The 25,419-nt window shown below is 51.2% G+C and overlaps 2 protein-coding genes across 6 annotated transcripts in view; both read right to left on the reverse strand.

Moving 5' to 3' along the window:
- Nucleotides 1–17,506, reverse strand: CDCP2 (CUB domain containing protein 2). 2 transcript variants are annotated; one of them, XM_005440377.4, is made up of 7 exons: nucleotides 17,397–17,506; nucleotides 12,606–12,739; nucleotides 10,508–10,855; nucleotides 10,082–10,426; nucleotides 9,233–9,586; nucleotides 6,256–6,434; nucleotides 1–6,053 (listed from the first exon to the last, which is right to left on the reverse strand). In XM_005440377.4, exons 2-7 carry the CDS (start codon nucleotides 12,679–12,681, stop codon nucleotides 5,739–5,741), a joined length of 1,617 nt encoding a protein of 538 aa, XP_005440434.2. In that variant the 5' UTR covers nucleotides 12,682–12,739; nucleotides 17,397–17,506; the 3' UTR covers nucleotides 1–5,738. The 2 variants fall into 2 exon arrangements, with proteins under 2 accessions (XP_005440434.2, XP_055580950.1); XM_055724975.1 differs by lacking the exon at nucleotides 17,397–17,506 and adding an exon at nucleotides 13,087–16,681.
- Nucleotides 16,827–25,419, reverse strand: part of LOC102055376 (NADH-cytochrome b5 reductase-like) — an 11,749-nt gene continuing 3,156 nt past the window's right edge. For 3 of the 4 annotated variants that reach the window (XM_055724976.1, XM_027807004.2, XM_027807005.2), the window contains exons 4-6: nucleotides 24,707–24,788; nucleotides 21,454–21,558; nucleotides 20,812–21,346 (exon numbers count right to left, since the gene is read on the reverse strand). In XM_055724976.1, coding sequence (XP_055580951.1) covers nucleotides 20,894–21,346; nucleotides 21,454–21,558; nucleotides 24,707–24,788 — 640 coding nt within the window. In that variant the 3' untranslated portion in view covers nucleotides 20,812–20,893. Of the gene's footprint in view, nucleotides 17,909–19,547; nucleotides 19,752–20,811; nucleotides 21,347–21,453; nucleotides 21,559–24,706; nucleotides 24,789–25,419 lie in introns of those variants that run through there. The other variant, XM_055724977.1, reaches the window with a different exon arrangement.

Below are 25,419 nucleotides of genomic sequence, written 5' to 3' on the forward strand. Positions count from 1 at the left end.
TAACGCACTGGCCATTTTATTTCCATTTTAAGAGAAAGAGCGTAAGAGTCAGCAGAACCTCACTGTGCCCCTCAGGCCACATAAATCTCAAGCCAGCAGAGTGTGTGACACTTCTGCTTAAGAAAGCATCGGAACATCCTTTGTTTTATCCAAGTGTGGACTGGGGTCTATAAAGCATTCCTGGAAGGAGAGGGACCCAAGCTACCCATCACAGTTAAAGTGTCGCTTTAGAAGGGAGAAGCCCCCCTGACAGCCAGCTCCCACAGGGCCACCCCCAGGGCTGAGTTTGCAGTCCCTGAGCTGCAGCATCCACCTGTCTGCGGGAGCAGGGCCAGACCTGAGCGCTGAGCCCGATGGGGCGTGCAGCCAGGCAGCTGCGCACCAGCAACCCGAGAGCCCCAAGCTCTGCCCTGCACCACAAGGGGTGGACCCAGATCCTGGGGGGCTCCAGCACAGCCACCAAGGGGTCACCCAGCCCTCAGCGATCCGCAGAACTCACCCTGCTGCAGTGCCACTTGCCTCCCTCCTGCCGGGTGGCTCCAGGGGACTGGAAAGTGATGATGCCAGCTCAGACAAAGCTGGCACCCTGCCTGCACCGCGCTCCTTCCCAGCCCCACGGTGCCCTGCCTGCCTGCCTGCTCTGGGGGCACCGGAGGGACTCTGAGCAAGACCAGGTTCAGCTGCAGGGATTTTGCACCCTGGGCAGAGCCCTCCCACCCTGAGGCTCCTCCAGGCTGCTCATGGCCATCATGGCATGACCGGCTGCACCTGAATGGGGCTGCTCCGGGTGTGGTGGGATTTTCTGAGGCTGCCAGACCCTTGCGTTATGGATTGTAACACCACGCGCTTGCTGGGAGCCCCAGTGGGACACCCCATCCTGCCCAGTGCCCCAGGGCTGGCCCTGTGCCTCTGGGCAAGGGGAACAGGGTCTTGTGCCAGTAGCAGTGCCCATTTGGGGGCACTTCCACCATCCCAGCACTTGTCCAGTGCAGCAGCACAAAAGCACAGTGCCCATCAGCACACCCCCACCAGCACATCCCCCCAGTGCGACACATTAGGAGAACCTTCCTGGTAAATAAAGAAAATGCAGAGAGCATGACTTGGATTTTCAGGATATTTTAGCCCAGCTTCAATCTGGTAGGAGCAATTCCCCTAGGGAGGGAGAGGAATAAACCAGCCTATCTCCTGGGGGCTCTTCCAGTCCTGTTTTCTATGATCTATGATTTTCACCAGCCGTTCTTCACCAGAGCCGCATCCAGACGTTTACAGAGAGATAGCGGAGGCTCTCCCTCCCGCACTACAGCAAAGCCTTTGTCTGCTCCAGAGACACACGACTCCACATCCATAAGCAGCCAGGAAATGGGGTGGCTGCATTCAGCCCGGCGCAATCAAATCATCAGTCTTTAAATAAATCATCAGATGAGTAATGGGAGCGCTGCCTATGCCCGCTGCTCTCCCTGCCTGCTCGGGAAGCACCAGGCAAATGCTAAGGAGGGAAACTGAGGTCTGATGCGTGAGGACCGCAGGCGTGGTGGAGGGAAGGAGCGCTGGTGATGGATTCCTGGTATCTGTTGGCAACTCATCTGAGCAGCTTTTCCATGAGCAAAAGGGTTTGTTTCACAAACTGACCCAAGCAGTCCTGCTGTCCGGGCTGTGTGCTTGCACTGCCCCCCTCCCCTGATGGGGTCCATCCCCAGCACGGGGCAGTGCCCAGCCAAGGGACTTTGCACCTGCTCACCATGATCTTCTCCCCTCCTGGCTGTCTCCATGTGACTCCCTGTGCTGCTAGGGTCTTCACCCACAGGGACAAGGACGGACATGCTTGCTGAAGGAGAAATGCTACGGGTGCCACTTTGGTCCATGCCACAGCCATGCTCAGCAGCAGCACAAGTGGCGGCAGGGAAATCCTCCAGGCCACAGAGGTGTCCTTTGATCCACTTTTGGGGAGCTTTGGTTGCATGGAGGTGGAGGAAATCAGATGAACACAGATTTCTCACTGGAATGAATTTGCAAGGCCAGAATAGCTCCAGCCCCTGGTTATGCCTCTCTTCTCCTGGTCCCTTTCTGTTAGCTCTCGCTGCAGCTCCTACTCATATTGCACTGCATCACTTATCATGGTGACAAATGAGCCGGCACCTTCCCAACCCCTGCTCCATGCCAGGTGTCCCTGTCACACCTGGCTGCAGGCAGGGGCCAGCCAGGCCATGGGAAAGGCAAGGTAAAGCTCCAGGAGAGCCCAGGGAGCCCTGGCCCTGGAGGGGAAAGTACAACCACTCCCCATCACGCTCCTTCAGGAGCTGGGCGAGCAGGAATCGCCCTGTGCACAGAGCCCCATTGATGGGGAAAGGCTGCCCGAGGCTGGTGGCTACAAGGGGCTTTTGTCCTGGGTGTGATGGGGACAAGGATGGGGATGTGCCATTGGTGCTGCCAGGTCTTTCTGTGTGCTGGTGTGGGACACTGGGGCCATCGCGCTCTGGGACCATGTCTCAGCCAGCAGCATCACGCTCCTGGGCTGCCTGCACCCCCTGGGAAAGGGGTGCTGGGGAGGGGGCTCCCTGACATAGTGCAGGGAAGGAGTTGGGGAAGCTGTCGGGTGATCTGGGGAGCAGGGGGGCAGAAGCAAGTGGGATAAATCGGCTGGGAGCATGTTTGAGCTGGAAACCCGGTGGGGGTTATCACCAGCGGTGCAGGGGTCTGGGGGGCCTCTGCAAAGCCACAGGCTTCGTGGCCCATTTGGCTGTTGCTGGTTTGGACGGAAAACAATCCTGCATTCACTGGGGAGAGGCTGGTGCTCCCATGTCCTGTCCACCAAGCTGGGAGTACAGCCAGAGCCTCAAGCGTCACCTCTGTCCTCATGATGTCCCCTTTGCCCCATGCTGCTGGCATGACACTTACTGGGCTCCTCAAGCTCGTTGTTATCGAGTATCTGAAAGCACAGAGGACTCTGGGCAGCACTGGTGGTGACACCTCCAGGTTTTTTGAAGCAGCAGCTTCCCAGGATGTCAAATTTGGAACAGAAAGGGAGGGCCCTGCATATCAGGGAAAAGCCGGGTTAACAGGGGACATCAGTGAGCAAAATCCTGCAGGGCAAGGAGAGACTGGATGCCAAAACTTAATGGAGGAAATGAGAGGCTGAGACACACTGGAGCATGACTGAAGGCTGAGGAGGGCTGATGCTCGGGGAGCACGGCAGGCCTTCCTCACTCCGAGGGGGATGACTGGCTTGAGTGGCCCACTGCCAGCGGCAGCCACAGATGCAGCTGTGAACACATCCAAGAACAAGCCAGGAAAGGGCTTTTGTAAGCCTTCAGGTTGCATTAATTGCCTTGGCTGTGAGCCCCTGGGTAACGCCCTGTGGGGCCAGGGGTGCTGGGGAGCCCCTTGGTTCAGGGGAGTGGAGCTGCTCCCACAGCACCAGTCCTGCATCCATTGGGATGCATGAAGGCGAGTGCCACACCCGGGGATGTTTGGGTGGCTTTGAACCACAGCCAGAGCTGGAAGCCCTCTCCAGGGCGACCACGACAGCAGTCCATTTTGCTGTTGGACTCTGGGGCCAGATCCAGCTCCTTATTTCAGTGCAACACCAACAGCTACCTTACCCAGAGAAGCCTTTTTCTCTGCAAATCACAGGGTGCCGCAGGCTCCAGCCGGGTGAGGAGGTACCTGTCCTGCGGCCGAGGGGCCAGATGCTGCTGGGTGCTGCGAGCTCCTCGCCAGGCACAAGCAGCTGCAGTGTTCACCTGTCTCAGCAAAATCTGGGCCACCAAGAAGGTTAATTATATCTTTAAATTTCTTCAGTTGTCAAATCTCATAACTATCGTCTCAAGCTGACAGTTATATACCTAGCAATTAACTGGCAGCAAGGCTTTGCAGGCAGCAGGGGGGTCTGGCCTTGTTTCCCGTCTATGTACACAACACGCTCTCAAAACGTTGCCTTAATGGAGCTTAACAGTGCTGGCAAATATTTCACTCAGCAATCTCGCATTTGCCGACATGTTGCACCAACAAACGCCAAATCAATCCGGGCTCCGATAACGAAGGCTCCTCATTAGGAGGCATGCGTGGATTTGTGCCTTCTTCCCTCCCCAGACACCCTCTTAGGCATCCGTGGGCTCGGAGGAAAAGCTGCTTGATCATCATCCTTTTCCTTTACTGCTGCTTCCCCCGATTCCTGATGTACAGACCCGTCCCAGTGGGCGCGGGAAGCAGGACAACCATCAGAAAAGCCTTTCACCTACGGGACACTGGTCAGGGAAGCCTTTCACCTATGGGACTGTCCTGTTGGCCCCTGCTAATAATCCCACCGGTGGATTCAGCAGCAAGAGGGGCTTGCTGTGCTGTGCCGTGCTTTACAGGAATAGCCGGTACGCTCCTTAGGATGGATTCACATTTAGTGCTATCAAAAAAATGGCTCCTGGATTACTCGCTGCCCTCAAGCTCAATTTTTTGCCTTTGAATGATGACGTTTGGACATTTTAAGATCTCTCCCAGCACCACAGTGTGTTTTATACAGGCTGGGGGGAGGTGGTCCCTACGCCAGGCTCCCAGGGCTGCACTCACCCTGCTTCTGCAGCGAGATTTCACACTGGCTTCCCTGCTGCCTGGCTCTGACTCGTGCCAGGACAACCACAGGCTGCTCCGTGACAGCCGCCCCTGTGCAACGCTGAACGGGAATGTCCTTTGCAGGGGTTATTTGGTGAGTAGCATGAGGGTTCTCAGGGAGCAACCCAAGTTTTCTGGAGGTGCTGGTGACCACAGGACTCCTATTTTTGTGCTCTCAGCTGCTGAGCTCACCTTCTTCAGGGACCAAGGGTGGAGGTCCGGTGTCAGTGAGGTCTCAGGAGCAGCCCCTCCCGCCAAGGCTTCCTTTACATGGTTACCAAAATGCCCACACTCCAACATCTCCCCAGGCTCCATGGCACCACAGGCTGCCAAGCCCACGCAGTATTTGCCCACGGTCTTGGACTCCAAGAGCAATGCTGGTACAGAGTTCACAGCGGTGGACACCTGAAAGTGCTGGAAAGGAGGAAAACACAGAGAAGAGATCATTCTCCTTCCCTCCAGCTGCTGGTGGCTGAAGTACTCGGGTGAGTCCTGCGAGAAAAGGGTGCGTTAGATGACATTCGAAGATCAAACGAGGAGCTCCAGGGCACGGCGAATGTGTCTCATCACATTGCCCACAGACATCCAGAAGCACCGCCTGGGAGCATCTACATGAGCTGCATCTGTATGTGCCAAGTGGAGATACCTGTAACACAGCTCCATGGTACCCCACCCTGAGCATGGGCAGGAGCATGGAAAATATTTGTTGGGAATATCACTATATTTGAAAATGGTTTGTACTTTCAAGAATTCAGCTAGAAATAATTGACGGGATGATTTGCAGCCATCGGCAAACAACGTTAACTCTCCTCAAAGTAGCAGCACCAGAGGGAAAACAAATTGAAGCAGGTGTGGGAAGAGTTAGGAAGCACAAGAATTGCATTCCCGAGCCAAATGGACAGATTGAGACAGAGGAAAACAAATTGGGAAGGAAAACGGCTGCCTATTGCCCAGATTTTTCAGGCGCTGGGAAGAGGTGGAGGTTGGGCTCAGGCTCTGTTTCAGGGCCTGGGAGCTGCGTCTCTGTTTGAGGAGCTACGTTAGTGCTCAGCCTGGGGCAAGGGTGGATTTTGGGGTGCTTTTCCACCCTGGCCAGTGCTGGGATTGCAAGACCTAGAGATCTGGGGAGCAGCATCCTACAGAAGCACCAGTCCCACCACTGCAATGACCATGAGGAGCCCAGCCAGGATGCAGATGCTGATGAAGACGATGTCGCTGGTGTCCTGGCTCTTGATTTCACGGGTGTCCGTTGCTCCCCCTTCCCGCTGCTGGGCATCCACCAGGTTTTCTGCCTGGCTGAGCCTGGATGGGTCGGGGCCAGCGATGAGTGTCACCGAGGCTTCCTTCCTCTTTGGTTCACATTGCACCTCATACTGGTGGATGTCCTCCTGCTTGCCTGCTGAAAAATCGATGTACAGGGTGCTGACAATGACGGATGTGTTGTTGCGTTTCTGCAAGACAAGGGTTGTGGTTCGTCAGGGCTTTGTGCAGCTTATTTTCACAGGGGTTTGGAGGGCTTGGCCATGAATCAGACCAGTATCTTATTGGGAAGATGGAAGAGGGACTGGGAATGCCTCTCTGCAGCTGGTATGACCAGCACAAGGCTAACCATCTACTCAGCTGGCTTTAAAGGAAGGTTTGCCGACTACTTGCCTGGGATTCGGTGCCGCAGGTGTCGAACCTGGTGTGTATTTTAAAGTTCCTGCCGACCACCTGGGCTGCACAGGAGGGGGTCCCCAGGTAAATCCTATTCCTCTCCAGCTGGGCCAGGGACTGCACTGGGATCTGTATGTGGAAGTCCGTCCGGGTGCAGCTGACATTTATGGGCACAACTGTCGGGTCAGAAAACAAGGTACAGGCGAAGGTCTGTCAGGAGAGGATTGCCCCAGGCTGCAGCGACTGCAGTAGCTCCGTGCAGAGCCACAGCCATTTTCAAAGGTCGCCGTCCCCATCACACATGAAGCAGGCAACCGATGGTGCCAGAAGCAGCAGGGACAGCGGCCTCGTAAGTTTGCCATGCATCTCACAGTAGCTGGTGGTGCTGCTGTAGGACACATGTGATGAGTTTTCAGGAAAACAGGAGCTACACCCAAAATGCAGACAGCGATGTAAGTATCTTAGCCCTGTCCTGTGCCAAGGTCAGACACAGCTGGCTTCCAGGCACTGCCTGGCCTTCTGCCCCAGGGAGAGGCCCTGCCACCAACCCTCTTGAACCTCATCCTCCTTCCCAGCTCCCTGAGTGACACCTCAATGCCATCACAGGCAACACCATCATCCTGTCACTGCCATAAGCAAGGAAAGATTTACCCTGTGAAAGCAGCTGCTCTCCATCATTGCAAAGCCAGTGAAACGTTGGAGTTGTTGCCCAGGATTAGATGACGAGAGCTTTGCTGATGGCTTGCCATGGGCACAGAACACCCCTGCACACTACAACACCCCTGCAAGAGACACTCTCACAGATGAAATGGAGGAGATGAATCTTGGGGGGACTGCACGCCTGCCTACCCTGGAGCAATGCAGCTGTGTGGCTGCCACATGGCCCACGGGGAAGGGTGAGCCAGGTCCTTGGCCCCAGGCCATCCTCCCCGGGGGACAGCACAGCCCAGGTCCTGTCCCTCATCAGCCCTCCACCACCTCCAGAATGTTATTTTTGAGAGGGAGCTGCTGAACAGTGCGTAGAGGGAGCTGCTGTTGAGCTGTCTATGAATGCTGAGACGAAGAGCCAGCTGATGGGAAACCCAGCCCCTCTCCATCACTCTCCCTCTGGCACTCTGTTTGGCCCCTCTGGATGCAGAAAGCATCCATGCAGGGAAAGAAGCAGGGAGGAAAAATGTCCCCCTTTTGTAAGTTAATCTTTGCTCAGCCTGAACCAGCCACATGGGCAGTATGAATTATTGAATTATTCCAGCTCCCTCTGAATCCTGGCCTTATGAAACTGGCAAGATGCAATAAAATCAATATGAAAAAATAGTGTCACTTTGCTTCACTTAGTGCATTATAAAACCATTAGAAGATTTACCAAATAACTAAAGTGCATTAGATCAGGAGGGGGAGAAAATGGATCCTCTCTCCTGGTGTGAAGGCTTTCATTCAAATGGCCACAAATCATACACGCCCGGCCCAAGTCATGCTCTTTCCTGGGCCCAAAAGGAAAGTATCTGCGTGACTGAAGAGCTGTGGATGTGGACGTGGAGGCTGAGGTGCCCCTCTGCCACCGTGGGCTCCTGAGGAAGCCGGTGGCGGGGAGAGGCCGGCATCTCCCGCTGGGAGCAGCCGCTCTCCTGGCAGGGGGCTGGCGGTTGGATGTGCCACGCAGGCTGCTAATTGCAAGCAGATGCCCAAATCGCTGGGCAGACACAACAGGCAGCTTAGCTTTATGGAGGGAGGCTCGGATTCGTGTCCAAGCTTTTGTCTTCCCCCAACATGCATCCCGCAGCATGTACCAGGGGATGCAGGAGGCCTGGGCAGTTGGGAGAAGTCACGTTGCTCTCCGTGACAGGGCTTCCCCCTGCTCTTTAGCTACCATCCCATCTATCTGTCTGCAAGCTCCTCCAGCGGGAATGGGGTTTCTCCATGACCAGAGGCCAAGATTTCTCTCCCTGCACACTGCTGTAAAACAGTAACAAATAAGCAGGACAAGGACAGGGTCAGACCTGCTGCGCACGCTAAAGCCCTACTGGATGTCTGGTACAACCGCTCTCCAGAGGCTGCAGAGGCTCAGGACAAAACTCCATCCCATCTCTTACTCCTGGAGCCACATGCCCCCAGATTCCTACTGCTACGCTGGAAATGAAGAATGATTTTGCTGCTGACGGATGAAAACTTGTAAACCCAGGGCCAGCCATCTCCAGCTCCTGCGCCGCCGGTCCAGCAGCCCAGCTCTGGCTCCAGCCTGCCAGCGAGGCTGCCCCTGTCTGAATCATCCCTGACACACAGGTCAGCTCAGATGTAATTATCTTGAAATACAACGAACACCATCAATTTGCTGGCTTTTGAGGTGCAAAGGTTGGCAAAGACATGAGGAAGGTTACACACTGCTCCTCCCACCAGCTGCGGATGCAGGGTCTGGGACATTGGCACGCCGGCAGTGGGGAGCAGGGACGTGCCGGCAGGGCTGACTGGGCAGATTTGGGAATGCCATACCCCGGGGGTCCTGTCCCCCCACCCCCCCACCCCCAGTGCTGCTACCGGTGGAGGAGAGCACATGCTTTACGTCTGCCTACTCAGCCATGTGCTGGCAGGGCTGGAGCATCCTGGGAAGCAGGGAACAGGGTTGTGATGTTTGAGCTGGTCACCTCCCCTGGGGCTTTGGTCCCCTAAAAACCCCTTGGGTTTTTCTCTCCTTCACATCCTAAGGGAGGAGCAGGAACATGGCAGAAGCAGAGATGTGGGGAGAAGCTGGAAAGCATCTCCTGAATACTAAACATGACATGGAGCAAGTGCATCTCGCACTCTGCAAGAACTGGAACTCACCCACCGCATCTCCTCCACCCCATCCCTAAAAAGCCACATGCTCTGCCCCTGCAGACAGGTATCTTCACAGCACGGTCCTTCTGGCAATTACATGGTCTCAGGCATGTCCCAACAGAAATAAAGCACTGAGGAGCACCCAAGTGAGATGAGACTTTACCTCCCACGTAGGCGATGGAGAAGCCCCTCTTGGCTGTGTTGCGGTCAGTGTGGAGGACCAGCAGCAGCTGGTTGCTGCGGGAGGTGACGGGTGCCAGGCTCTCCCGCCCGCACCACCGCCCCAACAGGGACCCGTTCTCGGCACCACCATCGAAGGCAGCCAGGTGGTCATAGTCACAGCTGCCCGTCAGGCTGCTCCGGCCCTCCAGCTCCATGTCCAAGAAGAAGACCTTGACACGGTAGCCTGGGGGCAGCTGGATGCTCCACTGGCACTTGAGATTGTTGGGGTAGGAGTTTGGGTACCGAGGGCTGGAGAAATTCCCTTTGACAGTGGTGAACACCTCCTGGCACTCGCCTGCTCAGGGAAAAAGGGGAAAGGAATAAAATGAAAGCAAACCTGAAGCCCCCGGGTCTGGATGAGCTGGCAGATGAGTGATCACTTGTTTTAGCCCTAAAGGATGCTCTTCCCTTCGCCTCAGTGCTCCCCAGCCTTCCGTGTGGCTGATGGACACCCATCAGTTTTGCAGGATGGCAATGCCCAAGGGGGCCAAAGTCCTACAAAAGCAGATGGGGAAACCCCATATTCACAGGGAATGGCATGAGCAAGGGAGAAGGGCAGCTCTTGCTCAGGAGAAAGGCAATCCAGGGCCTGGTGCAGCCACGGCAAGGCCATTTGCATTGCGTGGTGGTTTTTAACTTCCACTATCATCCCACGAGCTCAGCCCAAAGGGCTCCCCTCCACTATCATCTCCTATTGCTGCCACGGGAGGGAGAGCATCACCACCGCCACCACCATGGGGACCTGTCCCCACATCCTTCCCACTGCCCCACCACCCTGAGACCCCCGCACCTGAGTAGAAATGGGCCTTGAAGCCCCTGCCGCCGATGTTGAAGTCTGACTTGAAGAGGATGAAGAGGTGCGGGGCAGAGGAGATGGTGCGGGGCGGGCGGGCGCTGCCGCAGTAGCGTCCCAGATGGGGAGCGGTGGCAGTGGGGCCGTCAAAAAGGGCCACATAGTCAAAGCCACAGCTGTGCCCCCCCTCCAGCTGGAAGTCGGCAAACACCAGGGTGAGGGGGCCACTGCCACCAGCCCCCCCGATGCTCCAGCGGCACTCAGCGTTGTTGGGGTAACTCTCGGGGTAGCGAGGGCTGGTGATCTCTCCCGACAGTCCCGTCAGCTGCCCGCCACAGGCATCTGCAAGGGGGTACGGATGATGAGGACGGTGGGGGAGGACGGATGGACGGACGCCCCACCACTGCCATCCCTCCCCACTACCTTTCCGGTAGGCAGCAGCGAAGCCGCGCTTGGCCACGTGGCGGTCAGAGCGGAAGACGACGGCCATGACGTGCCAGGCAGAGGAGAAGGGTGGCGGGGGACTGCGGCCACAGAAGGTGCCCAGGAGGTTGCCCCGGTCCCGGGCAGCCCCATTGTAGACTTGGAGGTAGTCGTAGGCGCAGGCGGCGTGGTACTCCAGCTCAAAGTGGCTGAAGGAGAGCAGGACGGAGGAGCCCTCGGCCACTACGATCAGCCACGTGCACTCCGTCTCATAGGGGTATGGCCCTGGGAAGTTGGGGCTGGAGAAATTGCCAGAGGGTGCTGAAAGCACACCCCCGCATTTGATGCCTGGGGGACACAGAGGTGAATGTGATGTCCCCTTTCCAGGGGAAGCCTAAAAGAATGGAGATGGGGCGCACAGCACCTGCTCCATCCCGCCACTGGTACTACTGAACCATCAGCGCCCTGCAGACCTCTGCTGGGCTTGGCCACCCCTTCGCCCTGGAGGACACACGTTGCTCCCATCACCTTTCATCCCTCCACATAACCCCCTTCTCCCCGCACTGCCCCCATGCTGGCCCATGGCGTGGCTGCAGCAGGGCTCGGCCATGCCCTTGAGCTTGTCCTGCCAGCGACAGCATGGCATCCCCTTCTATTTACTGCTGGGAAAAAGAAAATAGGGAGTGAGTTTTAAAGGCTCAGAGGTTCCAGGCTCACCAGTGCCCCCGCTGCCCAGCCCATCAGCTTTGTGCCTCCCACCAACGATGCTCCCTCCATATAATGCCGGTATCAGTGAATTCAAGCTGGGAGAAATAGGGGTGAAGGGCTCATGTGCTCAACAATGAGTTATGCATGTTGAGATCGATTTTCTAATTAAATCTTTATACTGAGACATGGTTATTATAAAATAAGACCGGGGGGGGGGGGAGGAGGAGGGGGAAGGGGGAGGGCAGCTGCCACCTGCCCCTGGGTCTGATTAGGGTTGGGGTGAAGAGGCTGATATAGCGGGCACATACATCATGTCTGGGATGGACACAGACCCTGTGTAGCCCCTGGGAGACGTGTGGGTTCCCAAGCAAGGCTGGGCACTCACTGCCATCAATCTGGGCCAAGTATATTGCAAATCAATAGTCAGCCAGCACACATTGCTTTTCATCACACTCACTGCTGCGGTGACCTCCCAGTGAGGGGGGGCCCTGCGGATGTGTGTGATGCAGCACCATAGCAAATGGGTAAGGGGTGTGGGTGTGTTTCTACAAGCAGCAAAGCTGGCCAGATCTAAAATTGCCTTGCTAATTACTGAGGATAGGCAATAAAGTAATATGAGGCTGGTACTAAAGGAATAATCTTATTGAAATAAATATCCAAGAGGGGAGCCCACGGGAGGGGCGAGCACCCACGGTGCAGGCGGGCTGATGGATTAAGGGCTGGGTGGCTGGGGGTGCTCCGGAAAGCCCAGGTGGGTGCAGGCAGTGGGGTGAACTGGCAGCACCAGGTAGTGAGGTGGCTACTTGCTCCTCATGAGCCCCTTCTGTGAGAAAGGCCCTGCCATTTTCTGGGAGGGGTATTGCTCATTAGCCGAGTTACCGGGCTGACCTGACCCACCCTACCCCCCAAATTACTGTGTGGTGTGCTAACACTGCCCTGCTCCCCACAGGTGTTTTATCCAGGTGACAGGTTTATTATGTACACAGATACACAAACATACATTCACACACACATATATATGCGCATACCTCTGTGTGTGCGTATATATATTTACACAGGCATATGCAACTCCAAAAGTTAACAAACCTTTCAGCAAAGCACCTGTACACCCCAACAGGACAACCCCGACTTGCAATCTTCAGTAAAATAAGGGCGAAGCAGAAAACCAAGCAAAAGCAGTGTCCCACGCTTGCTGCCACACACTGCAACTGCAGACCCCAGCTCCTTTCCCCAGGCCAAGGGAGCCCCTCTGCCTGCACGGGCTGACAGCTGGGACCTGCTTGCACCCCAGAGCCACTGCAGCACCCACAAACAGCCCCCTCCTCCCTGGGGACCATGGATGCCCATCTGGCCCTAGGGTCATCTCTGGGAGCTGGGACTGGGCTCTTACCTCTGCCGGCAGCATCCCCAAGAGCCCCGCACAGCATGACCAGTACTGTCAGGCAGCCCGGCCCTGTGCACCCCATCCTCTGGCAGGCAAATGTCCCCTCACCGGTGCCCGAGCATCCTTTCAGAGCTGTCTATCTGGGAGGAAAAAAATACATAAAGAGAGAAATAAATAAAAAGCAGGAGGACTGCAGAATTAATAGCGGAATGAATAATTCATCGCTTGTTTGAATTAAGAGCGGCAAGGTAACTTGATCTATTCCTCCCTTCCTTCACTCAGTTTTAATGATCTGGATCAAATGTCCCAAGGATTTACACTATACCAGATACCTTGTCAATACACTGTATTTAGAGGAGATATTAATGTTTCAGATATGGTGTATAACAGCAGTAACTCTGGGCTGACAATATGCCCTTAAGGGGCTATGAAAATAATTTAGTTTGCCAGGCAAGCCAGTGAACCAAAATGGGAATTTCAGACTTACCGTGGAAAAGCACCTCAGGAATTAACATGATTTATACTGCGGCACCCACTGCACAAAGCCAACCGGTGGTAAAGGCTAGAGAAACAGGCGTCTCCACGTTGGCTGCCAGGTCAGCATCCCTGCAGCAAGCACCCAGGCTCAGTGGGATGCTCAGCCTGGGAAAGCGGCAGTCGTGAACACTAAAGATAGCAAATCCCACCTCCCCCAAGGAAGATTAGAGATGAATTGTGACTCATGGGCAAAAAACATTGACTATTATAGAACCTGCTAAAGCCTTGGAGAATTACCACGTTCTTCCATGCCAGCTCACACTCCCTCTTGCCCAGGCTCTTGGATGCATTCGGCTGCAGGTACTCGAGCCTTTGCGTTCGGTGGGAAAGATGTGCTCCTGTGCTGTGCCACATTAGCTGGAGAAACCCCAAATCCAGCAGTGGTTCAGTTCCTTCCCTCCCGCCCAGGAGAGAAAAGGCTTTCCTGCTGCCATAGCCCACACCCAGATGAATGCCAGGAAACAAAAACCCACAAGGGCCTCCTGGCGTGAGGGACCTGTGCTAAAAGTCACCTTCAAGGCAGCAGGGAAAGAAGCAGCAAGTATCGCTAAATCTCAGGCAGGGAGACAAGTTGCATTTATTAATTAAGCAATGAGGATCGATGCCTGAGACATTTCCTGTGGATTAATGATGGGCTGGGAGGAGCTGATGGCCCAAGGTGCAGCTAAGGACCATTAACGCCAACTGGTCATGAATCGCCAGGAAACGCTCCATGCCAAGGTCGTTAAGTGCCTGCATATATTTATGGGTAATAATAACAACAATAATATTTGTTCAGACTCTCTCCCCACTGCCCGGCCTCGCTGGAGCCATGCTGAGGGCTGCTGGGGCATCCCAGCCAGTAGCCCTCCATCTTGAGCCCAGCTGAGGTGGGGGACATCGGGGTGTCTGTCCTTGGGGCACTGGACACCACGTCACCCCACGAGACCAGGAGTAAGCACACATTCAAACGAGGAGGAGTAAGGCAGCACTCCCTGTCCCCAGGCACTGTGCAAAGCTCCTGCTCCAGTGCAAGCTCTGGGAGACTGCTGTGATGCTGGCGCATTTCCTACCGACCTCCCAGGGACACTTCTGAGCTTAATTAGCTGCTTCCCTAACAGGCTTGGAGAGGAGGTCTGTCCCCCTGCCTTGTAAAACACACGCAGGGCCAGAGCCCACAGCGAAGAGGCAGGGGAGGTCTGGCACCATGGCCCGCGGTGCAGGGGCCTCTCCAGGACGTTTCCATAACCGGTCCTGGCTCAGGTAGGAGTGCTCAGCCCTCCTGGCCACATCACTGCACGATGGAGCAGCATCTCCAGCAACAACCATCCTCCAGCCTTTCCAGCACCAGCCTCAGCGCTGAGGCACATCGCAGCACGGAGCCAGTGACTGGGACACCGGTACCTACGTGACCACTCTTTTCCAACCCTCCAGCTGCGCTCTGCATTGGCGATACCCCCAGGAGATGGGGGGCCGGGGCTGTGGAGCACAGCAGCTGTGCTCCCCCTCCCAGGAGACAGCATCCAGGGACTGCCGGCACATCCACCCTTCTCCTGACCTGGGGATGGCCATTCCCTGGCTGGGCCTGAGCCCAGGCAACGCCGCTTGTCAGCCAGCAGAGCCGGGCAGGAGGGCAGAGGGAGGCAGGGGGAGGACGAGATGCAGCAGGGAAGCGGGCTGAGGAGCCAGGCACAGAAGTCTGGCTGGAGGTGCTCTGGATCAGCCCAGGGCACTTTGGCTCCAACCAGCGACTTGGTGGGTGATTTTGAGGTGTGCAGTACCAGAGCTGCCTCTATTCCTCTGTGGGCAAATCTAGAAATCATGAGTCAAAAAGACATTTGATTCATTTAAATAGAAAGGATGTGATCAGGACTGTGAGACTTCAGAGAAGATCAAAGGTTTAAATACAGTCCCCAGGAGAAATGGGAATTATTTCGGCAGAAAATAATGAGATAAAATTAAGAAGGTATTTAGGCTGCACATGAGGAAGAAGAAAGGAAGCAAAGCGAAGCCCCTCTCCCCAGCACAGTGCCGCACAGGCGGTGGGGGCTTCCTGGGGGGCAGCCAGAGCACCCTGCCAGCACTCCCCTGCCCCAGCAGGGTGCGAGCCCCCACCCAGGCCCGGCAGTGGCCACCCACCACTGCAGGGAGCTCATGCACATCCAGCTCCTCAACCCCCCTGATAACTGACAGCATCACCACCATTTCCCTACGAAATTGCCACCACTCCTGCCTTTCCATCCCATGTCCCTGCCTTTGCAGAAGCACCACACAAGCCTCTGAAAGGGGCTCTCCCCATGGGGATAGGTTGGGAAGAGGGGACTCATGCGACAGCCAGCCTGAGAAATGACAAAAAGGCAGGAGGGGGAAGGGAGAGAAGGGCAGAAAATCGAGAACAAAGTGCCTACGGGTAGTTTAAAGGTGCCTTCGAGTTCACACTACCAGGGACATAGTCTCCCCCATGGAGAATGTCTCACAAAGACCCCCATCCCCTCTGGCACCTCAAGCCGGGCTGCCGGCTCAGCATGCATCACCTCCTCCCGCTCTGCCTGCAGCCTGCCTTTGCAGGATTGCAACCCGCAGCATTCACAGCTTGCTCCGTCTCTCACCACCCTCCCTTTTAGCCACGAACAAAGACGGGAGGCTTCTCGGCAGAACGGCCAGACCAGCTGGGTAGGGTTTAACCATCCTGGCCCATATGTGCTGAAATACCCAGACATATTGGGGTTGCATTTAAAGGAACAGTCCCAGCTTTCACACAGAAAGTCGTCGCTTTTCTGAAGCGAGCGTGAAGTTTTACCTCGAGCTTTTGCAAAAAGGCTGGGTGGATTTTAAGTGAAATCTCAGAAAGGCAGAATATTTAAAGCAAGAGGTATGTAAGTAAGTAATACTCTGAAAACCTATCTGAGGAAAATATTTTCTCCATGCTCCTAGCTAAGACCAAAGTAGTGAGAGCAACCAGAGAAAGAAACTCCTTGTTTTACCAGCCCCATGCCATGCAGAAGCACCTCCACTACACAGTGGCTTATAGTGGCTGAAGCACAGTTTGAATGGGAGTTGAGAGCTTGCCCCGGACCTACTGTGCACAACTTCCTTAGATGTCTCTGCATTAAAAGCCAGAACCCTATTCTGGGTTATGAAGATGGCTTTCATGTCAGCCCTTGCCCTGATAAAGGCTGAGACCACACTGGATTAAGTCCAGGCATTTGGTAACTGGAGATAAATCTCACTGATGCGAGGGGAACCTACGCTTCCTCCCGGCACGTGAATCAGAGCCATCATTTTAGTGCACACTGCTTATGTTGAGCAACTCTTAAACTACATCTCCTTTGTGCAAGGTGTACCATTTGATACAGGTAAAAAATGAGGCATAACATCATCTGTCACAGCTGGGCATGAACAGAAAAACAGGTGTGCAGAAAGGCTTCATTTTTGCAGGTGTAGTTAGTAAACACAGTCTTCTAAGAAGGTGAAAGAGTGGACAACAGATACCTCTGGGGAAAGGCAGCACCACCTTGGACTGAAAGGGGAAGAAGGGGCTGGGGTGCCTAGGCTGGGTGCTATCCCAGGGCAGGTCTTTGGCTCTGCCCCACCGGGGAGCACGCCAGCAAAGCCCTGTGAAGCTTTCACTCCTCAGGTGGTGTTCTTGTGTGCTTAGGGAACCCCCCTTGGGCACCTGCGAGAGTCCTGTGACAAAAAGAAACAGCTGTCTATTTGAAAAGAGGTTCAATTTAATGAACCAGGGCTATTACACAACACTTAGGGGACATGGAAAGCAAACAACCATCCTCCCTGACAGATAGCAGCTACAACCCAGACACTTTCTTTCAGTTTTAGGACATGCTCTTTCTCTCCCCAGGCAGTATTTCAAGGTTTAAGGACCAGGGTAGGTAATGCAGGCTGTGCTAGGACAGGAGGACAGCCTGCCTAAGTCCTCACTGGGCATCATGTATAATTCCATCCTTATGCATAGGTTCTTTTCAGAGAATATCAGTGCCGCCTTCTCTGTATTAGTGTACAATGGGGCAACTGAGGCACTGAGAGGTTGAAGTGACTCACCTGGCACCACCCAGCAAGACAATGACACAATCAAAATGAACTCCAGCTACTTCAGAGTGCTGGGCCAGTGCTCTGCTATTCCCTCGGCCAGGCAGGCTTCTCCCTGAGGATGAAGTCTCTCCTCTAGACACCTCACAGGGCACAGTACCACTGCAACTAACATGGACTGTGAAGCACATCACCTATCTTCATACTACACATATACACAACAAAGCTGTGTACCTGGATGCTTCTCGGTACCCTTACGAGATGTCTTTCAAAATGTCCTGTGAAGACTTCCATTAAAATTACCACGCTGTTCCCTGAGGTATGAGAGGCATACCACATGGCAGCCACTCTGGAATGGCACCCGTTCCTTAAAACACTCAAGAGTGAAAGTCATACTGGAGGAAAATATTTGATCCAAAGACCTAAAAAAGTATATGCACAAGGAACTCAGTCTGTTGAGATGACTGACTTTGAGCAATGTCTGCAGAGAAACAAGGATGTCTAAGCCTTGGCCTAAGGTTCCTCAGGTCAGGAATATCTTGCTAAAAGACAAAACAGGAATTTTCTTCAATTCCCACAGCCTTCAAGTATCTACTCATATCTTCACTGAATGCAGAAGAGCCACAGATTAATACAAATGGTCTTCTTCGACAGGAATTTATTATCGTCTTCATCAAGTCTTCATTGAGACGACCAGTGAATGTGTTTTCCTGATAGCTCCAAGGAAGTTTTTCCAGTGAAGTTTCCTGAAAAGGCAAAAGGTTTGCAGTGGGCCAAGTTAAAGAGGACAATTGATTGCTTATAGCCGAATCTCCCTCCTCCCCTCAGAGTACTGCACAGGAGGTTTTTCCACCCTTGTGACACCATCTGGGTAGAACTGACCCTTCCTGAGAGCTGCCTTCCTCTTCCAAAGCCCACATCCAATCCTTCCCTGCCATGGGACCTGGCCACTCAGTCTCAGAGGGGACTGAACAAAACCAGAGCATAACTATCACTAACAAACGCTGCAGAACCTCCTCCTTTGAGAGCCACTTCCCAGCGCACCTTTTCTATTCCCAAGTCCTAAGTCCCAGGTCTATTCCTCTCTATTGCCTCTCCCCTTCCCCAAGTCTCTTTCAGTCCCATCTCCCTCGACCAAAACTGAAAGAAACCAGCCCTGCCGCAAACACAGCTCTGATCCCATGAGAAATGTTAGATCCCATGGCATCAGATCCAGTGGGGACTCCCCTACTGCTATTAATTAGAAGCAGAGGGTCCTCAGATGTGGTGGTGACAGGCAGCAGAGTGAAATACTGAGACAGATATATAATCCTAAAAGGGAGGATGCTCGAATCAGCGTTGGACTACAACAAACCTGCTAAAAGAAGAAAGGGAGAGATGTACATGTGGGGCAGACAGTACTGACAGGGGTCAGGTAGGTTTCTTGCCCTTCACTGATTGAATTTCAAGACCTCCTCATGCTCTTGAGACAGCACTGTCCTGAAAAGGGTATTTAAGCTATGTCACCAGAGACAATTACCAGTTACACTCCTACAGAGCAGCTGAGGGGGTGCTTAAGTCACAAGTACTTTTCCCTATACCCAATCTCAACTTGTCGAGGCCATATGTGGAACATAATGTATGAGGCAGATCCACTATGAGAGATACATAAAATGATTCATCTGAGAAACTAAAAAGGCAATGGGATTCATTCCCTTAGCATTAATAATTCTTTCTATATCATGCCTGCAATGAATCCTCATTTCTGAGGGAAATAATTTTCAACCACCAAACCCATGCAGAACACAGGCAACTTTGGGACCAAATGGAAATGAAAAAGACTGCTCAAAACGTAAGACCACTGAGAGGTATGCCCTCATCCCATGGATTTGGCAGAAAAAATAATTTTACAGAGCAGGAAACAAGTTTAAAAAGTTTAAAAATGGGTCAGCTGGGAAAAATAATTGCTGGGGAATTGGTGCTAGCATACCAGAAGAAGAGAGCTCTAGCCATGTGCCATGAACGGAGGGTAAGGACAGATTAAGGCACTGGTATTATGAAAGAAGAAAGAGCTTATTTGCTGTGAGTCTAAACAGATGTTTAGGTGCAGCAACAACCACCTGAAGTGGTGGGGGGCAATCAACAGTAACTACGAATCAGCAGGTCCATCCCAACAGAACAGTTACCAAGGAGGTAAAGAGGGACAAGCAGCGACAGTCACTTCCCTGAAATTCTCCAGACTAGTAGCAGTGTGAGAATATGTAGCAGATTTAAGAACAGCGGCTACTTGATCACAAAATAGCCTCGATGACTGTGAAAGAATTAAGATCATGCTCATGGAAAAGCGGAGGAGGCAGAGGCTCATCCAGCACACAGAGCCCTCACATGAACGTGCCATTTATTTACCTGGCTTAGGACGTAAAATATTCTGATGTTCCAGTATCGAGCCAGATCCTGGAGAAGTGGTTTCAAATAAATTTTGTCAAAGGTACGGAAGCAACCAACAAGAGTCACAAAGGTTTCATCCTCTTCATCATCTGTTATAGACTGGAGGATGGGAAGCATTGGTGCGAGGCCAGTACCAGATGCCAGCATGAGGAGTTCTCCATGCTAACAACAAAACAGAGAATTTCAAATGAGCTGTGGTGACTGGAGACGGATGCGCTCATGGTCAGTTCCTCCTTGCTGCCACACTGATAAAGTGTCCCTTGAGAGAGAACATATCAGAAGGTCATGAGCTGGTAAATTCAAATCTCAGAATGTATTTTTCTGCAAAAGATTACAGATAGCATTTCCAGGGTTTATATACCAATCTAAAGAAACTGGATTTTACCCAAATATAATAATTTCTCCTAACTTTAGCCTTGTTTTCAATTAATTTATATTTCAGTTTCAATTTTGCTGCACTGTTGACCCACTGTGTGTTGTTCTCCCACTGGAAATGCTCCCTGTGTTTACCTTGGATGCTGCAAAATACAATCCTGAACGTTCTCTGGAGGAAATGGTTTCTTTTCCATCCTAATTCACATATCTTCCCGGTGCATTATCTCACTTTTCTCAAAGAGATACCAGCAACACATAGTGCTTCCCACCTGCATCAGGGGACAGTCACTCTACCTGTGACAGGGATGTTCAGGCAGTAAGGTGCTGTGTGTAGGAGGGCAGACAGTTCCTAGCGCTTTCCTCAGCTGGCAGCCAGCGCAGCAGTGCCAGAACTGGGACTTAAACCCCTATTAAACCCTCAGAGGCTACTGTGAATGGATCTGATCTACCTGAATCTGAGTCCCATTCTACTGCCAGCAAAGACATAAAAGAAAAATTTACTACAAAACTAATATTCAAGACCTACGTTATAATTCCTAAATAATAAACAGTTCTTCTACAGCAAGTTGTTTTAAAGATTGTTCAGGTGCTTTGCAAACTGCATGTACACAGATGACCCAGACAGCCCCTGAAGACAGCCACTTCTAGGCATGACAGTCATGTTCTGTCCCAAATGATTATCTGGAAACTTTTAAGAAGAGAAGGGAACAGTAGCCTAAAACAGCAGGGAGAGTATTTCAGAAAGCAGAACACAATTGCTCTGCATGGAGCGTGGCCACTGGGATTTTACAGCCTTTTTTCTTCTCTCTCTCTCTTTTTTTTTTTTTTTTTTGGGGGGGGGGGGGGGGGGGGGAGAGAAAAAAACAAGGCTTTAGGATCAAACATAATGACCAGTGTTTCAATTTTGCTCCTCATTTGAAAGGTCAGAATTAAGTAACCAAATTAGTATGTGTGAGAAGCCTTCCCCTGAAACTGGATCTGCTTTTTTTTGCAGCGAGCCTGGTATCAGCAGGTGGGATCAACATTTGCAGAGTGGCTGGGTGACGTGACACCTTACTGGAGCTGCTACAGTTCAGGGAATACCCAAGAGAGAAAAAGATCAACAACTCCCCTTCAGGCTTGCGCTCAGTCACAAAAAAGCAGTGTGGTTCAAACAAGGCAAAAACCGATCCACACTCATGGCTGCTGCAAAGTACATTCCATTTGTTACAGGCACCAGGAACTTCTAATGCAAGTGAAGAACAGAGCACCCTGCTAGTATTTTCCAGTCTCCTGTCTACTTCCCTCTCCTCTTCCTTCTTAAATATTCTGCAGTTCAGTAATGTGTATTTTCTGCAGTTGACTGCTAATGTGGTAGCACTGTACAGTAACCCAGGAAGCACCTAAAATAATCATGAAAACAGTAATCAGATTGATGTCTTCCCTTTAGAGTATTAAACAAAGCTAGCTGCCACAAGTGGAAACATCCTATGTCTCTTAGGGAACTAACCTTATTAGGTCGATACGGGAACCCTCCAAACGGCCCACGCCAAAAGACCGTGTCTCCTTTTTTCCACGTTTTTATGTATTGTGACATTAACCCAGCTTCATAGCACTAATAAAAAACATTGCGCAAAAGAAAAGAATAATTACACTCTGTTGGAAAGTTTCCCAGCTTAAAGTCAATTATAAAGTTATCTACATCTAAAACAAGAAGGGGACAAAAAAAACCATTTCATGCATTTAAAAAGAAAGAAAGATCATTCTGTTTGAAAAATAACTCAAAGTTATACCCAAAACAAAGACATTTAAATTAAATCATATTGGATCCATTCCAGCTTGACTACAATGTAAACACAACCCACTCTTATGCAGTCTGAATTTCCAAAACTGGAAAAAGCTTATCGGAGTTCTTGCTTACAAAGCACACAGAGAAGAGTGTCTTGCATGCAAAGCACAGTCCAAGCCTTCAACTCTTCTCCAGATCTCTGGGTACGGGGTCTGGAAATGCCCTCTGGCTACTGATAGTTATATAAACACTGAATAGTTCTTGCTTTATTTCAGTCTCTCAGATGCTGTGTTGATACAATTAGTGACCCAAAGTCAGGTTTCTCATTTATAAAACTCTTGTTTTCAGAACAGATCATCTGGATGCTAAGGGATGCCTTCACACTTTCAAAAAGATATGCTAATGTGGGCCTCATGGAAGAAAAAACGTTAGTAAAAAGCTGCCTTACTTTCTACCAGGCACAAACAATATTATCTATGCTTTTGCCTGCAGGAATGCTAACCTCATCATGACTGATGAGAAATGGTCAGTGCTTGCTAGAAACAGAGAAGCAAGGAGAGGCTGGAAAATGAAGGGCTTATCCAAGCAGTCTTGTTGCTATGTGCTGTATGTATATCTAAGCCCCCTATGTATAACCACTTTATGGTTAACGAGAACAAACGTCAGCAGAAGAATAGCCACAGACCATGGGATCTGACCAGAGAATAAGGGCTAGTCCAAAGAGCAAGAGCAGATAAGCCCAACAGCTGTGGCAGACAGCTGGTCCCGCACAGAGGTGATGCCATTGATAAGCCTGAGAAAAAGCAACACAACCAGAGGTCAAAAGATGGGATGTGATTTAAGCCTTCGAAGACTCTAACCCATACAAAGGAAGTGTGTTTTGGGGTATTTTCTGCACACACATTGGACAGAAGCCCAGCTGCACACCCCAGTGCCTTGGCTGGCCACCAAGCTGCACTGCAGGCAAACAAAATTGGTGAACCACAACGAAGCCAAGAAAAAGTGAGTGATCATGCTTGCAAGCAATGTCAGCTAATAAAGAGTGCAGATGCTCCTCCCCTCCTAACAACTGCACTTAAGTAAGATACCTGAAGTATGAAGAACTATTAGCACCAGTTGTTACACTCACAAGCTAAATGTGTAACATACACACATCCAGGCTCTGAGTTACTGTCAGAAACATGTTCAGAGGGCTCTGGGCAGGTACCAAGTCTCACGCAAAGAGTATGCAGTTGCATCAAAGGAGCAGTATTTTATACGTACTTTCTTCAAATATATACAGAAACCCAACGCAAAAGCAGAAAATTCCGCCCCACTTACTACCTATTCCCAATGGACCAAAGTAATGGAAACTAAAACAATCCTTCTTTGACCAAAATTACTTCCAAAAATTGAAGTGAGAAGTGATTGAGTGGGTTTAAAATGAATTTTTCTAAATAAAAAGAAAAAAATAATTATCTCCTAGGGGAAAACTTCTACACCCAGTCTTACATAGAGAGAAACCCTAACATTATAAAATCACTCAAAAAGAGGGTTATGGTCTGTAAATGGCAACTCCCTCACTCTTAACTGTAGTATCACAAATGCAATGCTATAATAACAAGACACAGAAGGGTCTGAACAGTGCTTGGATTGCATAGTAATAATAATAATAATACAGTACTTTCCAAAATTGCCTGAATAGTGTGAAATATACCACAACCTACAGAGTGAGTTATAAAAATGGCTGCTTTGCACTGGGTGTTACCAACCGCTTTTGTCACTGCCAGAGAATAACTATAGCTCCCTTTGGGATGAAAGGTTCTATATAAAGGAAAGGTATCATTACAATCATTACTATTATTATTGAAATGCAAAACCTGTGAGTAATAAGCAAGTATACGTGAAATTTCACAGTCATCCTGTGAACATATCCTATTAACACAACTCAAATGCAGCATTTCTCTCCCCTACCACACACCAATTGCCACAAGAATGGTGAAATGACCCTCCCACAGGTGTCCTATAGAAGCTGTATGCTTTTCTAAAGAACAGCATTTGTGTTTGAACATATAATGCATAATAAACCCCAAAAATGTGAAATCCTGGAAGACAGGTGGATGACAAGCAGTCATTCTCTGCAAGCCACCTGGGATACCCAGCCCTCTGAATTTCACACCTATACTGAAGTCTGTGTCTGCCCTGAGGCATCACTAGTGACATACTAACGCAGTATCGGAAAAATTTTCTTCAAATCGATATTCACCAAAGTAATCACTTATGAGGGCCTTGCAGACTTTCTTCAGACAAATTTCTAGTCAAGTTCTCCTATAAAACTCTTTTGAATTCAACCAGTATTTTGTGGTGGCCTCCAGAAGGGCCAGAACATCCATACAAAATGGGACTCTGTCACCCCAAGAAGTGCAGCCTGTGCCTGTGGGTCACCTCTCTGCCATGGGGACCCTCTCAGACTCAGGCAGCTCCAGACCCCTGCCCACAAACCGGAAACAGCTGCCTAGCGTATATCAACATTTTTAACTAAACTGGCTTTTTTTTCTGAGGTGCATTCTTAAAGTAAAATACAGGGGGGAGGGTAAGGGTTGAGCAAAGACTTCCCAAAATCAGTGCTTCAACTGGGCTGACAACTGGGTGAGACTTCAAAGAGACTGAAAAGACAAAATGAAATCAGGGAAGTTGAATGGGCACCTCTTTCTGCACTGGTGACTGCTGGGCTCCCAAGAGGCTCTCCCAAGCGCTTAACAGGGAGGGCTTATGCCACAAAGCACTTGTTTGTGTGTCACTTTCCTCTGCTTTCAGTTTTGTGGGGAAAACTACAATTTTTATCAGCAAAGCACAACTGCTTCAAAACAACACGGGAACAGTCCATGAGGGATTTGAGAGAGTCTCACTTGAAGTGCTGACAGCGTGCCTGGTTCCAGAAGAAAACAGTCCCTGGCACCTTAGACTCTAATCCATACTGTACAGGCTTACTTACTTTCATTAAAACTTCAAAGTAACCTTCTGCATTCCTAATCGGAGTATAGGCTCGCTGGACCTCCAAACCATTCACCACTCCTCTGAGAAGAGAAATACAGGAACCCACTGTGACTTGGGTCATTGACGGGTATTACCAAACTTCTGCAGTTCTCTGGGGAGATGAGGGAGGCAGCAGGTCTCTTCCCAGTGGCCCAGCCTGTGCACAGATGCAAAACATTTCCCTTCCAGAGGTAAAAATCCAGAGGGAACATAAAGGCTAAATGCACCTTTTGTTTTCCTGGTGGTGGCCCCAGCTGTACCACGATTCAGCTCTTGGACACACCCCTAGAAGGATGTTTGAGCTGTTTTGTGAGAAACGGCCAACACACAAGAGTGGCAAAGGGGAGAGAAAATGCTTTCACAATTAAGTTTGCTACCCCTTTTGGGCTGGGATCTACTTTCTGTTTCTGTGTTCAGACAGCATCTCCTAATTCAATAATGAAAGCTAGGACACAGCCTTGACCTGAGGTTTTGTCAATATACACTGTATTTTCCTGTAAGTCGTCTCTCTCCATAGCATACATCCACCCCACTCTTTACTACTGACTATGGTAATTGATTGAAGTGACCGAACCTTTTCCTCTGCTGCATTATGAGAGATGGCTGAAGGGAGAAGCGTGTATTTTCAGTAGCCAGCCAGCCGTATACATCAGCTGTTAACGTACAAATAAC

Source organism: Falco cherrug, chromosome 12, assembly GCF_023634085.1.
Source record: "Falco cherrug isolate bFalChe1 chromosome 12, bFalChe1.pri, whole genome shotgun sequence".
NCBI lineage: Eukaryota > Metazoa > Chordata > Aves > Falconiformes > Falconidae > Falco > Falco cherrug.